The sequence below is a fragment of the Dipodomys spectabilis genome, unplaced genomic scaffold (genome assembly GCF_019054845.1).
Source record: "Dipodomys spectabilis isolate Male_0828 unplaced genomic scaffold, ASM1905484v1 ptg000003l, whole genome shotgun sequence".
NCBI classification, from domain to species: Eukaryota; Metazoa; Chordata; class Mammalia; order Rodentia; family Heteromyidae; genus Dipodomys; species Dipodomys spectabilis.
In genome coordinates this window covers 11,120,611-11,139,074 of record NW_024870680.1, presented here as the reverse complement: position 1 = coordinate 11,139,074, position 18,464 = coordinate 11,120,611, and the positions used below count along the sequence as shown (strand labels likewise).

Genomic DNA, 18,464 nt, shown 5'->3' with positions numbered 1-18,464 from the left:
GAGGGGATACTGTTTCATCCTAAGTCATGCAATGAATACATTTCTTTCTGGGTAATGTCACCCCTTCCTTCGTTCTATCTCAGTTTTTCTCTCCATTCCCACACACAAGTTGTACAGTTCATTTTCAACATAGTGTCTAGTGAGTACCACTGCTGCAATTGTTCACACTTTGTCCCTCCATTTCTGTGGACCCCTCCCCCCCAAAGACAAACAAGACAAAAAGAAAACAAAAACAACAACAAAAACTCCCTCTTGTTTAGGAAAAAAGTGTCCTGGTACTAGCGGTTTACACCCAGAATTCTAACTGCTCAAGAGGGTAAGATCTGAGAATTGTGGTTCAAAGCTAGCCTGGGAGGTAAAGTGTGTAAGACAACTATCTATAATTAATGACCAAAAAGTCGGAAATAGATCTGTGGCTCAACTGTAGAGTAATAGCTTTGAGCACAAAAGCTCAGGGACAGTGCCCAGGCTCTGAATTCTAGCTCCAAGACTGGCACACATGTATGGGCACATACACACAAATACACTGTAAAGTTTTATCAGTTTCAATGGTTGTACAGTAATCCATTATATGGATGAATCATAACTGACATAACCCTCAGTATAGTGTCAGGATCCGAAACATTCCATCTTAATTTTCAAGTTCTTTTGTTGAGCACTTCAAATTATTTATAAAAATTAAGATAGAATCTATGGTCCACACCTGTAACTGTAAGCTACTACATGGGAGGTAAGATCAGGAAGGACATGGTTTGTAGCCAGCCCAGGCAAAAAGCTTCTGAGGCTTCCAATTCAACCAATAAAAGCTTGGCAAAATTTTATACACCTATCACCCTATTTATAGGAAGCATAAACAGAAGAACTGCAGTGCAGGACTAAAGAGGGCAAAGATACAGGACCCTATTTGAAAATAACTAAAGGAAAAAAAGGGGCGGGGGCAACAGGGGAGAGGGGAAGAACTGATGTATAGCTCGGGTGGTTGAGTAATTGCCTAGCAAGCATGGGATCCTGAGTTCAAACCTCAGTACTACCAAAAAATTACTATTTCAGCTGGCTCATGCCTGTAATCCTACTCAGGAGACTGAGATCTGAGGATTGCAGTTAAAAGCCAGTCCAAGCAAGAAAGCCCATGAATGCATATCTCTGATTAACTACCAAAAAGCTAGAAGTGGTGCTTTGGCTCAAGTAGCAGAGAACTAGCTTTGAGCAAAAAAAAGCTCAGAAATAGCACCTGGACCCTGAATTCAAGCCTCAGAACTGAAACAAAAATAAAAACAAAACCAGTTACTATTTCATGACCTATATTCTCTTATGTTAGTTTCCTAATCACCACAAACAGGATAATATAAGACAACACAAATTTCTCCTCCTAGCTGTGAGGATTAAAGTCTGATGGCAAAGCCATGCTCCTTCTGAAGGTTCTAGCACAGAAGCCTTTCTTGACTCTTCCTAGTTTCTGATGGCTATCAACAATCCTCAGAATCACTCCAACATGTGTCTCCATCTTTATACAGTCTTCTTTTCGATGTCTCTGGGACCCATATGAACCTTGTATGACCTAATTCTAACTTGACTGCATCTACAAAAACTATTTTCAAATAAGTACATTCATAGGTTAGAATTTAACCTTTTTCATGAGACATAATACAAGCCACTAAAGAAGTCTTAAAAAAAAATAACATCCCAACCTCCTCCCTCAAAAATGTTAGTATTTTCAATGGAATAACCCCATTGAATTCTTTCATGAATTTAAGATACGTGTGAGGTTTTAGCATTCTTATTTTTCCTGTATCCTGAAACATTTCGTTATTATTTCATCACAGTGTGACTTGTTTCACCATTACTCATTATTTTTCATTATATTAAAGGAAAGAATATTAAGAAAATGGAAAAATGATGCCCAAGAAGATGTTAAAGTAGTGAGATAAATTATCACCAGTATGTTATCTTCAATTTCCATATTGTAGTACAAAAAATACTGACTATATATATCATCTTTCAAGAAGGCCTAAGAAGAGCCTGGATACTACACTACTCATATCATTTTATAGCTTTCATGAGAAACAGTTTGGAATTCAGACCTTTTATTTTCTTTTTATTTATATTTCCCTTATAATAACAGAAGAAAAATGATGAGAAAAACCATTCATTATTATGTGAAAGAAAAAAGATAGTAATAATCTAGTCTCTAATGATCATGGTAAAATTGGTTGTATTAATGAAATCTCAATGAGCCTTCAGATACACAAACATAAATGAATCATACCTTTGAAAGGACAAAAAAGATACTCAGTACTTTCTTCCAGTTAGTCATTCCACAGTAAGGATTCCATCATGCAATAATGAGTAATAAGAATTGAACCACTCATTTCACTAAAAGAATATGCAACAGTACTTTCATTGTTTATGATATTTATGCACTAATATATAATGTGCTTAATATGGTTAATAACTGCATAAATGCTGAAGGCAAATATGATACAAACACTTTTGGAAGGAAAATGAAAAATTCCCCCTTCGTACACCACCTTTATAATACCAATAAAAAACTTTTTAAAATGAAAAAAATTCCATTAACATGATCATTCTAATTGGTAATTTAAAAATGTTTTGAACTGAGATCCAGCACAACTATGTTTATTGCAGCATTATTTACCATAGCTAAGATAGGGAACCAACCCAGATGCCCCTCAGTAGATGAATGGATCAAGGAAATGAGGTAAATATACACAATGGATTCTATGCCTCCATCAGAAAGAATGACATTGCCCTATTTGATAGGAAATGGAAAGACTTGGAAAAAATTATATGAAGTGAAGTAAGCCAGGCCCAAAGAAACATAGATCCCATGCTTCCCTTATTTGCAATAACTAGTATATGTCTGAGTTAAGCAGATTAGTCGATGTTAGGGAAATGAACCGCAAGATAAGCATTCAGATGTTTTTTTCTTTCATGTGATTGTTTCTAACATATTTATAAGATGACTTCTTTGTTGCTTTGTATGTCCCTCCCCCACGGTATAACTCCTGTTTTCACTGTATTTGATGTTGGTATAATTTGTGGAGGGGAAGGGAAAAAACAAATCGTTTAAATAGGGATACAGGTGGACCCATTGCAACAAGGAGATGTACAAGTCGTTACGTCACAAAATGAACTTTACAACTTTGGTGTGGGGGGGGGGAGGATTAGGTAGGAGAGGGTAGGGGGTGGGAAAGGATGGGAAGGGGACACAAAGGAGGAGGCAACAATGCTTGATAAGAAATGTACTCATTATCTTGCTCATGTAATTGTAACCCCACTGTACGGTATTTTCATGATAAAAAAAAAAGAAAATGTGGTATATATACACAATGGAATTCTATGCCTCCATCAGAAAGAATGACATTGTCCCATTTGTTAGGAAATGGAAAGACTTGGAAAAAATTATATTAAGTGAAGTAAGCCAGGCCCAAAGAAACATAGGTCCCATGGTTTCCCTTATTTGCAATAACTAGTATATGTCTGAGACAAGCAGAAAAGGTCAGATAAGCTGATGTTAGGTGAAATGAACCTCAAGATAAGTATTCAAATATTTTTGCTTTCATGTGATTGTTTCTAACATATGATAAGATGATTTCTTTGTTGCTTATATGTATACCCCTCCCCCACGGTATAACCCCTGCTTTCACTGTATTTGATGTTGGTATAATTTGTGAAGGGAAAGGGAAAAAACAAATCGTTTAAGTAGGGATATAGGTGGACCCATTGCAACAATGAAACGTACAAGACGTTATGTTGAAAAATGAACTTTACAACTTAGGCGGGGGTAGGAGGGGACCTTAGTGGGGGAGAGATGGGAAGGGATCGGAAGGGGAAACAAAGGAGGAGGCAACAATGCTTGATAAGAAATGTACTCATTAGGGATGGGAAGGTGGCTCAGTGGTAGAGTGCTTGCCTTGCATGCATGAGGCCCTGGGTTCGATTCCTCAGCACCACATAAGCAAAAAGAAAAAAGCCGGAAGTGGCACTATGGCTGAAGTGGTATAGTGCTAGCTTTGAGCTGAAGAGCTGAGGGACAGGGCCTAGGGCCAGAGTTCAGGCCCTGTGACTGGACTCCCCGCCCTCCTCCCCTCCAAAAAAGAAATGTACTCATCTTGCCCATGCAATTCTAACCCCACTGTATGGTATTTTCACACACACACACAAAGTTAAAAAAAATGTTTTGAACTTAGGAAAATAAAAGATGCCCATTTCCCTTCAACAAAGTTCTCAAAAGTATTGTTTTTTGACAATGAGTGCAAAACCAGAAGTACAAAGAAATTAGAGCTAGCTAAATATTAAATGTGTATTTGAAATCTGAAGTCAATAATTATAATATGTATTCCAGTTAAATATGTCAATGATGAATCATAAGCTATATTTACAGTGCTGTGCCCATTGGAGTGCTTTCAATTCAAGAAATGTGAGATTAAAATCTGAATTTGTCAGCATCAAGAAAATGAAAGAAAGACACAATGGTGAAAAACACGTGCTTGTATAATTAACATATAAAGACTTCTTCCATCATGATGAAAGAATGACACTGCCCCATTTGTTAGGAAATGGAAAGACTTGGAAAAAATCATATTAAGTTAAATGAGCCAGACCCAGAGAAACATGGTTTCCCTTATTTGCAATAATTAGTATACATCTAGAATAATCTTAGCAGATGAGCAGCATAGCTCAATAGTTATGTACATATTACCATATAAGATGATGCTAAGTGAAATGAACTCTAAGACATGGACACAATAGGTTTTTCTTTGTTGTTGTTGTTTTTAATGTAGTATGTGATTTTTTTTGTTTCTTTTTTATATTCTTCCCTCATGGTATATCCCCTGTTGTCACTGCATTTGATTTTGGTACCCTGGTATTGTATGTACATTTATTTGAATTAGGGAAGAGAAGGGGAACAACAGAATGTTAAGACAAAGAACAAGGGGGAACCAATGCAACAGCGACATACACAAGACAGTATGTTGGAAATGATCTGTACAACTTGGGGGGGGTGGGGATTGGGAGGAGGGAAAATGGGAGAAAAATGAGGGAAGGGGTAACAAGTTTGATAAGAAATGTACTTATTACCTTGCTTATGTAACTGTAACCCCTTGGTACATCATATTGACACTAAAAAAAATGCTCTCTGAAAAAAAAAAGAATTCTTTTACCCCTTTCAGAGCAAAAGGGTTTATATAGGTATTCCTCCAAATAATATATACAAGTGGCCTACAGGCACATGAAAGGATGTTCAGCATCATTAGCTAGTGATTAAAGAAATGCAAATCAAAAACATAATAAGGTATTACGTTATTTCTCCTGAAATGGCTGTAATAAAAGACAATAGTAACTATTGACAAAGATATGGACAAACAGTTATCTTTACACATTGCTAATGGGACTGTAAAATGATGCAGCCTCTCTACAAAATAGTTTAGCAATTCTTCACATAATTAAAACTGGAGCTGTAATGACACAAAGTTCACTTCTTAGATACTTGCCCAGAAAGATAAAAACATATCCACACAAAAAATTCTACTCCATTGCTTGGAGCAATATTATTTATCATAGCCAAAAAGTAGAAAAAAATAAAGGGTATATTATCTAATAAATAGGCTAGACAAGATATGATAGATTCATGTAACAAATTTTTTTGGATGATATTATTGATACATGCTGTAATATGAAGAATATTTAAAAACATTATGCTAAATAAAATAACCCAGTCACAAAATATAGTATTTTATGAAATGTGAAATATTCACAATATCCAGAATACATGAATTTGTATAGATCAGAAAGTAGATTAACTGTTGTCTAAGGTAGGTGACAATCACTAAACAGAGGGCAGGGAGTGGCTCCTGATAAGACAATGTTTCTTCCTGGGGTGGTAAATATATTCCAAAATTATGATAATGATGTTTGAACAACTACATATTAAAACTTACTGAATTATACACGTCAAATTTTTTATAGTATGCAAATTATCTCTCCATAAAGTTCTAAAATCAGATCTGCTACCATTCTTAGGAAAATTCTAGTAAAGTTGATTTTTGCCATCACTCTATCTTTACATTTGCACATCATTCATAAGATGGATTAAACATAGTAAAAACAGGGACTGGCAGTGGTAGCTCATGACTGTGATACTAGCTATTCAGGAGCCTGAGATCTGAGGATCACAGTTTGAAGCCAGACTCAGGAAAGAAAGTTTGTAAGTCTCTGCTACATGCTCACTTACATCTGTGTGAATGAAGGCTTTAATTTTTAAAAATTATATGTTAACAGGAATAGGAATTTTCTAAGACATGCCCAGTATGGCCTTACCACAGCCAGTTCTGAAAATGTCCTAGTCTAACAGTGCTAGATTTTCTATAAAGTCAACTTCTTGGAGCCACCAAACAACATCTTCCTGTCTCAAAGATGAACGTAAAAATAACCTAGGGGCACATAAAAAAATAATTTTTTTAATGCAGCCCCTGCTAACCTGGAAGATTTCATTCTCTCATTTCTGATTTCAAAGTACTAGAATTAATATGTATTTTTACGACATTAAAAAAAAGCCTGGAAAAAAGGTAAAAACAAGATGAAAGGTACTGGGATTACAGGTTGTATATTATCATGCCCAGTGACTTTTTTATCCTGTAAGTAAAATATGTACACAAAATAATCTATTCTAAGATATTTCCTTTGAGTTTTTTGATCTGTGCACATTGAACACAATGGGAAGCATTTTTCTCTCAGGTTATTTTCTGAAGACATTTGCTTTTTGCTCACACAATGTTTGTATGAACAAAAAAAGATGTACTAAGGAAATTTAGTATTCACTAGGTCAGCATTAAGAAGGTACTTACAGAATCTCACACAACACAAGATTTGGACAAGACTTTAAAGGTTTCTGGTCCAATTCTGTGTCTTTAAAAAGCAAATTGGACCCAAAAGAATGTAAGACTTTCCAAATGTCTGAAGAAGAAAGAATTGAGAATTCATTTGATTTTACTTAGAGACTTGCTAATGGAACTAAGGGTAAATTGAAACCAATTAGCATTTTTTTTCAGCTATTTCAGGTGCTTTTTCTTTTTCTTCTATTTTTAAAAATTTTCTTAAAGAGAAATAAGTCAGTACTTGGTTCACTTGAGAACTATGTACTCCCTTTATTCCTATACAGATGATTATCTACCTTTAAATGTTGATTGTATGGTTAAGATTTAGGCAAGGATAGATTTTTATTAAAAACTAACTTTATATTTTCTATTACGTATTTACTAAAACTAATGTGCACTCCTTTGGTAAGAAATTTGGATATTTTAAACTGTCAGTCTATAAAACTTATGTAAAACCAAATGGACTAATGAGAAAGGCTAGTTTCAATTTTTAGTTTTGTACATTGAGAGAGGAGGCACTATTTCTCTTTCCCCAAATCACAATCAGCACAAGCAAAAAAGAAAATAAAGTTCTTTACCCTGCCATCACTTCAAGATGAAGCTGTCCCGAGACTGTTAAGAAAGCAGGAACATCGAAGAACTTCTCCTTGGGTACATTTATTTTGCTTAAAGGCTGAAAAAAAAGACAAAAGCCACAAAAAGCTATTATTTATTTTCCTTTGGTTTAACACAAATCACTTTTAATATAAAATACAAGTAAATCACTACAAAAATTCATAGGCAGAGTAGGGCAGAGAAGCACATGCCCGTAATGTCAGCACTTGGAAGCTGAGGCAGAAGACTATTGAATGCAAGGCCAGCCTAGGGGTACAGAGAGATATCCTGTCTCAAAAAACAGAACAAGAGTCCGGAGCAAGAGAGCTTGAGCCTGTGGGTGTGCCACAGTGGAGCAATGCCTAAATCAAAGGAACCTGTTTCTTTAAGCTCTTCTGGCAGTGATTCTGACAGTGAATTTGACAAAAAGTTAGAGTAAAAAGCAAGTTACTACAGAAAAGCAAAGGACAGGCAAGACTTGGAGAGCTCTGGCATCTTCTAAGCAGAGCAGCAGCAGCAGAGATGACAACATGCTTCACATTGGGAAAATGAGATACGCAAGTGTTTGGGACTTTAAAAGGAAAGTTCTAATTGATATTAGAGAATACTGGATGGATCCAGAAAGTGTAATGAAGCCAGGAAGAAAGGTATTTCTTTAAATCTGGAGCAATGGAGCCAGCTGAAGGAACAGATTTCTGACATTGATGATGTAGTAAGAAAACTGTAAAATCTGAGCCATATAAAACCTCTACTGTTCTATTTGTTTTAATCTGTCTTTTTACACTGGCTTTTGTTTGCTAAAATGTTTTCCAAGCTATTGTATATTTGGATTGCAGAACTATTTGTAAGATGAATACTTTTTTTTATTAATGTGCATTATTAAAAATGTTTTGAGAGAAGCTCATTCTCAACTTTATTAAGGAGTATTGCTTTCTGTCTCCCATCTAGTGTAAAATAAAATTAAGTAATTACAAAAAAAAAAAACAGAACAAAACATTACAGTGTAATTAAAAGAATGAATGTTCCTTTGTGAAAATGAGGCACATACCTAAAGAGAATGATTACATATGTAGTACTAATGCCAAGGAAATTTGCCCTGTATTTTCAATGCAGGTACAACTAAAGAATATACTGCTTTTTTAACACATTTCTTGGTAAAAGATAATTCTGAGTAAGGGACAAATCAAAGAAAGAAATAATGAATTAAAAACTTTAAATATGCAACATTTCATAATCTCTTCAAATTTCGATCCACAATTAAAACTTAATTTTCTCAAGGGACCTGTCTATAAAATGTCTTATTACTAAAATACTAATATTAATACTGATTTGATAATCAACATAAACTATTATAATCCACAGGTTTCAACCACTCAGACTGAAAATACTTTCAAGAGAAAAACTTGTCTATACTAAATACATACCTTTTTCTTCCTGTCATCCCTAAATAATATAGTGAAACCTCTATAGACCTCTGCTGAAAGATGATTTAAAGCATACAGAAAGACGTGCATGGGTTATAGACAAATACTGCATTTTTATAAGGGACTGGAACATTTGTAGATTTTGGTATCCTTGAAGATCTTAGAATAAATATGTCAGAAATACATCAGGACACTTATATTTAAAATTCTTGGCAACAAACAGAGGTGGAGTAGGATCCCTACTGTGTGTGGGGGGGGGGGGGGAAGGGAAGAGGGAGAGAGAATTCCAAGTTATGCATTCTCAGTCTGGTTTTTCACTCATGTAGGTACTCCTCTATATTGTGATTTGAAAGCAGCCCATGAAGAAAAGTCTACCAGATTCTGCCTCCAAAATAACCAGCAAAAAGCAGAACTGGAGGTGTGTCTCAAGTGTAGAGTGCCAGTTGAATAGGAGGAGTTTAATTCAAGCCACAGTACCAGCATACACAGACATAGACACAGACAGACAAACACACACAAATGTTACATTAACTGTGAACTTAATTTGACAATATTAAAGTGGCATTATAAAGTATGTGTTATGAAAAGTAATCAAAGAGAGTAATGTTGGCAAAACATGTGGGGGAGGTATCTCCAAAGACTTACTTCTAAACAGATGATCCAAAAACAGAGTAAAGACTGTGAGGACTTTGTAAAACAGTCTAGGTGATAGCAACCAGAAAATTGCTGAGTCGACAAAGAGCAACTTGTCAGGCATGAGTAGCTCACACCTGTAATCCTAGCTACTCAGGAGGCTGACATCTGAGGATTGCGGTTCAAAGCCAGCCCAGGCAAGAAAGCCCTTGACTCATCTCCAATAAACCACCAGAAAACCAAAAGTGGCATTGTGGCTAAGTGGTAGAGTGCTTGCCTTGAGCTGAAGAGCTCAGGGAGAGCACCCGGGCCCAGAGTTCAAGCCCCAGGATGGACTAAAAAAAAAAAAAAAAAAAAAAGTAGCATTCAGGGAAGAAGTGGGTTGGGAGGGATGGGTGAGAATGTTGAAAGGGGTAACACTGATCAAGATACATTGTATTCATAAAAGGCTTCTTTAATTGACAACTCCTTTGTACAATTACTTACAGATTTTTTAAAAAAGGTATTTTGAGGCAGGCATTGGCGGCTCACACCTGTCAGCAGGCTAAAGTCTGAGGATCTTGGTTTGAAGCCAGCCCAGGCAGCAAAGTACATGAGACTCTTATCTCCAATTAACCACCAAAAAAACAGAAGGGGCGCTGTGGCTTAAAGTAGTAAAGTGCTAGCCTTGAGTGAAAAAGCTCAGGCTGGTGCCCAGGCCCTGGGTTCAAGCCCCAGGGATGACAAAAAATAAAAAGTATTTTAGAAGTATATGAGGCTTCTCCTTAAGACAAGTTTCTCCCAAGATGGATAAAGATTATGTTTTTACATTTTTTGAAGATTGACAATGTTTTTTTAAAAATCTTTTCATTATATAACATGTATAAATGATATAAAAACTATACGTAAAGATTTTTACATAACATTTTTTAATTACAAAATACTCTGTGATTTTTATAAAAAATAACAGCAATATGAGATCTGTACTTAAAAAATTAGAATTTACCTAACAACAGCAGAGTGTACATCTTTTCATGTGCACTCCAAAACTTTTAGCCTGACTCACAACTGTAATCTTAGGTATTCAGGAAGCTAAGATTCAAAGGATTGTAATAAGACAGCTCATACATAAAAGTTTGTGAGATTCCACCTCCGAAATAACCAGCAAACAAGCAATGCTTGAGTTGTGACTCAAGCAATAAGAGTACTAGCCAAGTAAGCAAGCCATGTGAGTGAAAGGCTCTGAATTCAAGCCCCAGTACCCCCCCACCCATTTTTAAAAAGACTGAAATCACACAAAATATCTTCTTTGACCATAATGGAATAAAACTAGAAATGCAAAATGGTATATTCCTCCAAGGGAAAATATTTGGTGATTTCCTTAAGAAGCTAAAATAGTATGATTATGATCCAGTAATTCTACAATAGTCAAAAGCAGAAACAGCTCAAATAATCATGAATGGAGACATGGATAAACAAAACTTGATACACAAAACAGAACATTATTCAGCAGTAAGAAAGTGTGTCTACATATTCTTTCACTATAAACTGTTTAAATATTTTATGTACTAAAACAGATAAAACTTAAGAACATTATGTAAAACAAAGGTCAGCATATGTAAAATGCCATACTGTATGACTCAATTGATATAAAATAGATAGAACTGACAAATCCACAGACAGAGATAGTGACTTACTATCTGCAGGGAGGGGGAAAGTGGGGAGGTGATATTTAATGGACAAAAGGTTTTTTTCTTCTGGAATAATCAAAGACATAATTTAAGAGAAATGATACTTATTGAATGGTCTGTTTATGTTATATGAATTTATCTCAATTCTTGAAAAGCACATATTATATTAGAAAGTATTTATTAACCAGGCATAGTGGACTATACCTATAGCCCCACCTACTCAGGAGACTGAGACAGGTGGGTTACTTGACAAGGCTCAGGAGTTCAGGACCAGCTTGGGCAATACAATGGGGCTCCGTGTTTCTTGTAATTATTAAATCTGATTAGTCTTAAAAATCTACTTGATTAGGATTACAAATTTAAATTTTAGGACTGGAATTTTATTTTATTTTTTTGTTTTTGGGGTTTTTTTTGGGTCCAGTTGTGAGGCCTAAACTCTGGGCCTGGGTGCTGTCCCTCAGCTCTTCAGTTCAAGGCTAGCGCTCTACCACTTGAGTCACAGTGCCACTTCCGGCTTTTTTCTTTTTGCTTATGTGGTGCTGAGGAATCGAACCCAGGGCCTCAGGCATGCAAGGCAAGCGCTCTACCACTGAGCCACCTTCCCAGCAGGACTGGAATTTTAAATCTCTCTCTTATCTGCTGTGCCCCTGGGACTCTTCAAAAAGTTTCTGCCTATCCCTTTACTTCTCTGAAGCTGTTTATATTGAGTATTTTGTAAGCAATGCAAAACTGATTTGATACCAACCCACATAAACAAAAGCTCTTTGGGGTTCTTTATGACTTTTCAGTATAAAGGGATTTTGGGAACTGCTAGGCCATTAGCGTGTCTCTCCCACTAGAAGAGAAGAGAAAATATAATCTAACCAAGATCCTAAATAAAGCCTTAATAAACAGGTGTCCAAGTAAAAGAAATTACAGACAAAAATCTCATAATCTTCCAAATTTGAAAATCTTTAAATCAAGCCTCAAATCTCCACAATAATCTTTACAAAACTGCAATTCTGATTTTTCTGAAAACAGCATTAAAAATCTTTTAGTGCCCCTCTTGAATATATCTGGAACTAGCACGGAAGGAACTTTTTTTTTCTTCTGGTTTTCGCCTTTCTAAGTCCTGCTTCCTCTGCTACCATTCTGCATTTCAGTCATGTTTATGTACTGAGTCCCAGTAAAAGATTTTATCCAAAAGTACAAGACTTTTTTTTTTTGGGGGGGGGGGGCGGGGGAAGCAACATTTGAAACCAATTCAGTGAAGTCTCTCTCATCCTAATCTATGACTCAGTCATTCGTTCTCCATCTTATAAAATGTATCACAGCTACACAATGTAACTCAGTGTTTCCTTATAATGTACAATAGAAAAAACTTTGCTAGGTTATTCTGTCATTGGAGGACAAAATTATCATAGCCAAGAAACAGAAAACTAAGAACAACCAAAAACATTTTAAGTGTATGTAGCCCAGCAAACTTTCTACCATGGGAGTCTAAAATCCTCCCTGCTTCTTTGAGGATTTCCAAGAAAATATTATCTGTTCAGTAAAACAAATACAGTTAGGTAGTTCCATACTCTCAAGGTAAGGTAACAGGAAAACCCATACAAATCTGCTCTGTCTCCATGTAAAACATAGAGCAAGGAGAAAGCAAGAGGCAGTTACCTAGATGGAAGAAAACAATATGTCTTACTTGAGATCCTTAGTCCCAAAGTACTCACATCTATTTTATCTCCTTTTGATTTTTCTATCTGCTTTTTCTCCTTACTCTTACCTTCCCCTCCTCCCATTTCATTAACTCACAGTCCAACAGTTGAAAAGCTGAGAACAGAATGCACAAATATGAAGGATGCAATCTTACTTTAAAAGGTCTAAAACCAAAAAAATGTTCTATTTATCCCAATCTATAATTTCCTTTAAACTAAGATCATGAAGGAAAAGGAAAATGCTTACCATCTATGTGCACATGACCAGTGAACATTCTAATTTTATTACAATTAAGGGCTTATCAGGAAGTCAAACCTTTTACAACATAGATCTTTGAGTTAAATGAGATTTTCTTTTGCAATAGAAGACTTAAAAATGATAAGCACTGAGTGTTAGGCCAACTTCACACTCAACTAACTAGTGTTTTGGCAAGTACTGTACTGAAATCCAGGTTTCTATGCTTCTAGTACCTTTCTAATACACTAAGTTAACTAATTGCTCTGATGTTCATTTATTTCCCATAGAGCTTAAAAGCAATAGTACTCAGAATGCTTTTTAAAAAGTGTATCATTCCAACTAGGTACTGGTTGCTCACACCTGTAACCTAGCTATTCAAGAGGCTGAGATTGCAGTTCAAAGTCAGTCAGAGCAGGATTAGGTCTGTGAGATTCTTATCTCTAATTAACTATCAAAAAAACCAGAATGGAGCTGTGACTTAAGTGGTAGAGCACTAGCTTTGAGCAAAATAGCTCAAGAGCAGTACCCAGGCCCTGAGTTTAGCCTCAGATCTGAAAAAAAAAATTCTTTTTAAGTATTTCATTCCAAAGTAAGGGATTCTAATCATATAAAGCAAAACACAGGGACCAAATCTGTTACAGAATCTCTAAAGATTTGTGGTTCGGTAGTTTTATATTCCCTATAAAGCTGTGTCTCAAATAGGGTTGTTATCATTACTAAAGAAATTTCCTTGGCGTGCCATTAGACTACATCACTTACATAACAACTAAAGCCAAGAAAAATAGGCTCAATAAACTGAATTCTAGTTTGCTAGTTATGACAGTTCAGGATTTTCCTGTTAGTTATAATCCATGTACACAGACCTTTCCTTGATTTAACAATTTCTAATAAGTCCAGTTTCTAGTTTATGTTTCCATATTTTCCAACTACTACAAATTAGTATCTTGGTGTATACTGAACTTTGGAATAAAAATAACCTTTCTTAAAATAAAAGTCCATTTACATTCCAGAACACTCACAAACAAGAACACCCACTCAGTCCTGAGAAAGGTTTCATTCTGGCAAATATTCCATCAGCAGGAAAGGATGTTGTTAGCTCAGACTATTTGTAAACAGTCTGCTTTCCAGCTAAACAGTCTGAGAGAAAAAGAACAAGAAAAGGAGAAAGGGGGTCTGGTATCTCTAAGATCAGAGGGTGGTTAGGCAAAAAACCAAGGAGAAAAACATAATGTAATATCAAACAAAACAACAAATTTGTTCCTAATGTGAAATGTACTGTTTTTTTACATATCACTCAAAAATCCAAATTTTGGTTTATTAGTTGTAAGACTGGGACCATAAGATGGTTATGACATGGTTCTATTCTCCAGCTCTTTCCTTCATAAAAGAAAACTACTCTCCAGAGTTAAGGCCTCAAATCACTTAGCCCCATCCCTTGAAATGACTTGACCACCACTAAGCGTAGCAGGTAACTCAATAAATACTTTAAAAAAAAACAACAACAGAAATTATACTAAGCACCCTAAAACCTACCAAAAACTATGAAAGCTAGCCTCAGATCTCCTACCTCTTCTCCAAATATAATAATGATCTCAGCCAATAGTTACTAAAAAGATAGTTCTTGTGGTTGCCACATAAGGAAAGTGGGGTAATGACAAGTGGAAGAGGGAGGGATTAGCTGTCCTCGGGGGCTGTGGTACATAAAAGCAAGCCACTATAAGAAATGCTGATGTGGGGCTGGGAAGGTGGCTCGGTGGTAGAGCGCTTGCCTTGCATGTCTGAGGCCCTGGGTTCCATTCCTCAGCACCACATAAGCAAAAAAAAAAAAGCTGGAAGTGGTGCTGTGGCTCAAGTGGTAGAGCGCTAGCCTTGAGCTGAAGAGCTGAGGGACAGCGCCCAGGCCCAGAGTTCAGGCCCCATGACCGGACTGAAAAAAAAAAAAAGAAATGCTGATGTGCTTTTTACTATTTTGGTGATATCTAAAAAGGACTTGCATAATTTGGGGGAATCAAAGTATCTCTTGAAGTCAACATTGCCATGGAGTACTTCCTGCAAGAATCACATCCATAATATTTATTAATTTCTAATAAAAACTCACTCCCCAAATGATTAACTAGCACTGGCCCTAAAGAGTATAAGCTCAAAAGGTTTGTTTATAAAGCTGATATTTTCTTTAAATTTATGACTACTTATTTGAATTTTAGTGTCCAGACTAGCAACATGACAATTCAAGTTAAAAGGGAAAAAGAAGCCGGGCGCCGGTGGCTCACACCTGTAAGCCTAGCTACTCAGATCTAAGGATCAAGGTTCAAAGCCAGCCCGGGCAGGAAAGTCTGTGAGACTCTTATCTCCAATAAGCCACCAGAAAACTGGAAGTGGCTCTGTGGCTCAAGAAGTAGAGCACTAGCCTTGGGCTGAAGAGCTGAGGGACAGTGCCCTGGCCCAGAGTTCAAGCCAAAAAAAAAAGGGAAAAAGAAAATCAATTTTTCTACTTTAGTTAGCAATGGAAATAATTACTCATAGAAAGAAACAAATTTTCTCCATATTAAAAATTCAAAGAGCTAGGCGCCACTAGCTCATACCTGTAATTCTAACTTCTCAGAAGGCCAAGATCTGATGATCACAGTTCAAAGCCAGAAAAAGATTCTTATATCCAATTAACTACCAAAATGTCAAAAATGGTGCTGTGGCTCAAGAGGCAGAGCACTAGTATGAGCAAAAAAGCTCAGGGACAGCATCCAGGTCGAGTTCAAGCCTCAGGACTGCATACACTGCCCTCCCCTCACCCCGCCCCGTACCAACAAATAAAGAAAAAAAGAAAAGATAAAAGATTTCTAGCTCTAGCACAGATTATCAACTACTACATAAACTTTGGATCCAATGAACATTTTATGATCTATCTCTTCAATTCTGTTTTAAATTAATATATGTTCACCTAGATTATAGAAGTACATTTTTAACTCATTTCTTCTCTTTAATACTTCCTCACTTCCAGAAACAGCTAGATGATCTCATTAAAAGTGATTTGTTGGGTGCTGGTGGTTTGTACCTGTAATCCTAGCTACTCAGGAAGCTGAGATCTGACAATCATGGTTTGGAGCCAAAGAGACAAGTCCAAAAGACTTACCTCCAAATAACTAGCAAAGAAGAAACAATCCCTGAATTGCAAGTTTGACTCATGTGGTGGAGTGGCAGCCATGATTCAAAAGCCAAGAGAGTATATGAGGTTCTGAGTTCAAGCTTCAATAACTAGCAAAAACTTAAAAAGACAACAGATTGATGTTATTCCTGTGTTTATGCTATGATTTGGATATGGTTTGAGTTTGTCCCTCAAGGTGTCACATGCTGAAAATCAATCCCCACTGTGAAGTACTGAGAGGGTGAAAATGTAATCCCACTATAGTGTTTAGAATGGGACCTTTAGGAGGTGTCAGGGAAGCAAGGTTCTTTTCAGAAGAGATCTGACTTGGGTTAGCCCATGTAACATAAACAATGTGTGATATAAAAGAAACTTAACTTATCCATAAAAATTTGCAATCACACAATTTTTGAGGTCCAGGAACTTCAGAATTTCTCAACCTCAAAATGTCTGAGACCCAGGAACTGTTAGGTACTACTTCTAAAGTACTTAACAATTTGGAAAGGAGAAATGCCCTTACATCAGCATGTTTCTGTATACTATTTCTTATTAGAAATTTCTTATTAGAAATTTTAAGTTTTCATAGATGTCATTCCCTTAATCCTTACAACCTAAAGTATAGTGTTAGTCACAATTTCACAAGTGAAGAAGCAGGATAACTGTTCAAAAAAAAGATCTGATTAGTCTTTTTGTCCCCCTCTTTTCTGGCATGGAAGTATGGGAAGTTTCTCAGACTTATTTCAAGTAAAACTGGTTAAAAAAATTAAAAAACAAAAAAAAGTTTGCAACCATTTAAGCATATAGCAAATGAGAAATTATTCAAGAAAATCTACTAAACCTTGGTAAGGACAAGTGTTTGGACCAGAGCTCACTCCAATTCTACTCACAGTTTAGCAAGGTAGAAATTATAAACCATACTGATACAGACAAGAATATAGGAGTCTGTTTGTTCTCAGGTGAAAGGTCTTGCTCTAGCTCTTAGGGTATAGGTTTCAGGCCAGGAGAGTCAAGCCAAAGAAATTGGGACTATTGTCACAGCCATTCCTAAGCACTCAGCAAATAAATTAGAAAGTCAATAAAAAACAACACAAAACAAGCAAACAAACAAAAAACCCACTTATTGTCCATGTCTATAGCACTAGAGCCCTGACTACTAGATTTTGCATAGGCAAAGAAGCAGATCAAAACCAAGGCCCAGATCTCTCCTTAAAAGAGACTTAACTATATTTACAACAAAGTATGGAAAAGTTCAAATTGAAGGGATGCTCCTCTGAAACAGTGGTGGTTGTGGTAAAAGGCAATTGAAGACCAGCAGATTCATTGTAGATAAACGCTAAACTGTAGCTGGACACAAGCAGCTCACACCTGTAATCCTTGCTTCTCAGGAGGCTGAGATCTGAGGATTGTGATTCAAAGCCAGCCCAGGCAGGAAAGTCCAGAGACTCTTACGTACAATTAACTGCCAAAGAGCTGGAAATGAAGTTGTGGCTCTAAGTGGTAGAGCACTAGCCTTAAGCACAAAATCTCAGGGACAGCACTCAGGCCCTGAGTTCAAGCCCCAGGACACACATGGACGTGGATGTGGACACGTGGATACACAGACACCACACAGACACACAGACACACAGACAAACACACACACACTACTGGATTTGTGACTTTGCTGGGGAAAACAAAAACAAAAACAGAAAGTTGGCCAGGAAGATCTTTTTGAAGTTAGAATAAATTTTACATATTGACCTTGAGAGCTATCCCCATAAAGAAGTCTGAATTTGATTGGATTGGTTGGGATACAACTTATGCCCTGGGAATTTATTGAAATAACATAGCAAAAAGCTTGCCTATATGTGATAAAAGACATGTAAGTAAGTCCAGTCCTACGTACTGCTATCTATGAGTGACTATAGACAGATGAAAGGCTGTGCCTCTCAAGACAACATCAGAATCTTCATACTACTGGGGGATAAGGGTACATAGACTCAACACCTTTTTTTAAATGTACCAAGGACTAGAATATAAATTTCTCCAGAGAAGCTATACAACGGTCAACTCATGCATGAAAAGATTTTCAATATCCTTACTCATTAGGGAAATGCAAATCATGTCCACTTTGCATACTTTCAGATGAATATAATCAAAGAAATAAAAAACAAGTACAGATGAAGATGTAGTAAAA

General features: G+C 36.3%; 1 protein-coding gene and 1 pseudogene across 3 annotated transcripts in view; one reads left to right on the top strand and one right to left on the bottom strand.

The window, feature by feature from the left end:
* The window catches only part of Nars2 (asparaginyl-tRNA synthetase 2, mitochondrial), a 107,146-nt gene that overhangs the window by 64,835 nt on the left and 23,847 nt on the right, over positions 1-18,464 (bottom strand). For all 3 annotated transcript variants that reach the window (XM_042688745.1, XM_042688754.1, XM_042688763.1), the window contains one exon: positions 7,478-7,572. In XM_042688745.1, the coding sequence (XP_042544679.1) occupies positions 7,478-7,572 (95 nt within the window). The remainder of the gene's footprint in view (positions 1-7,477; positions 7,573-18,464) is intronic.
* Positions 7,834-8,393, top strand: LOC122115351 (annotated as a pseudogene).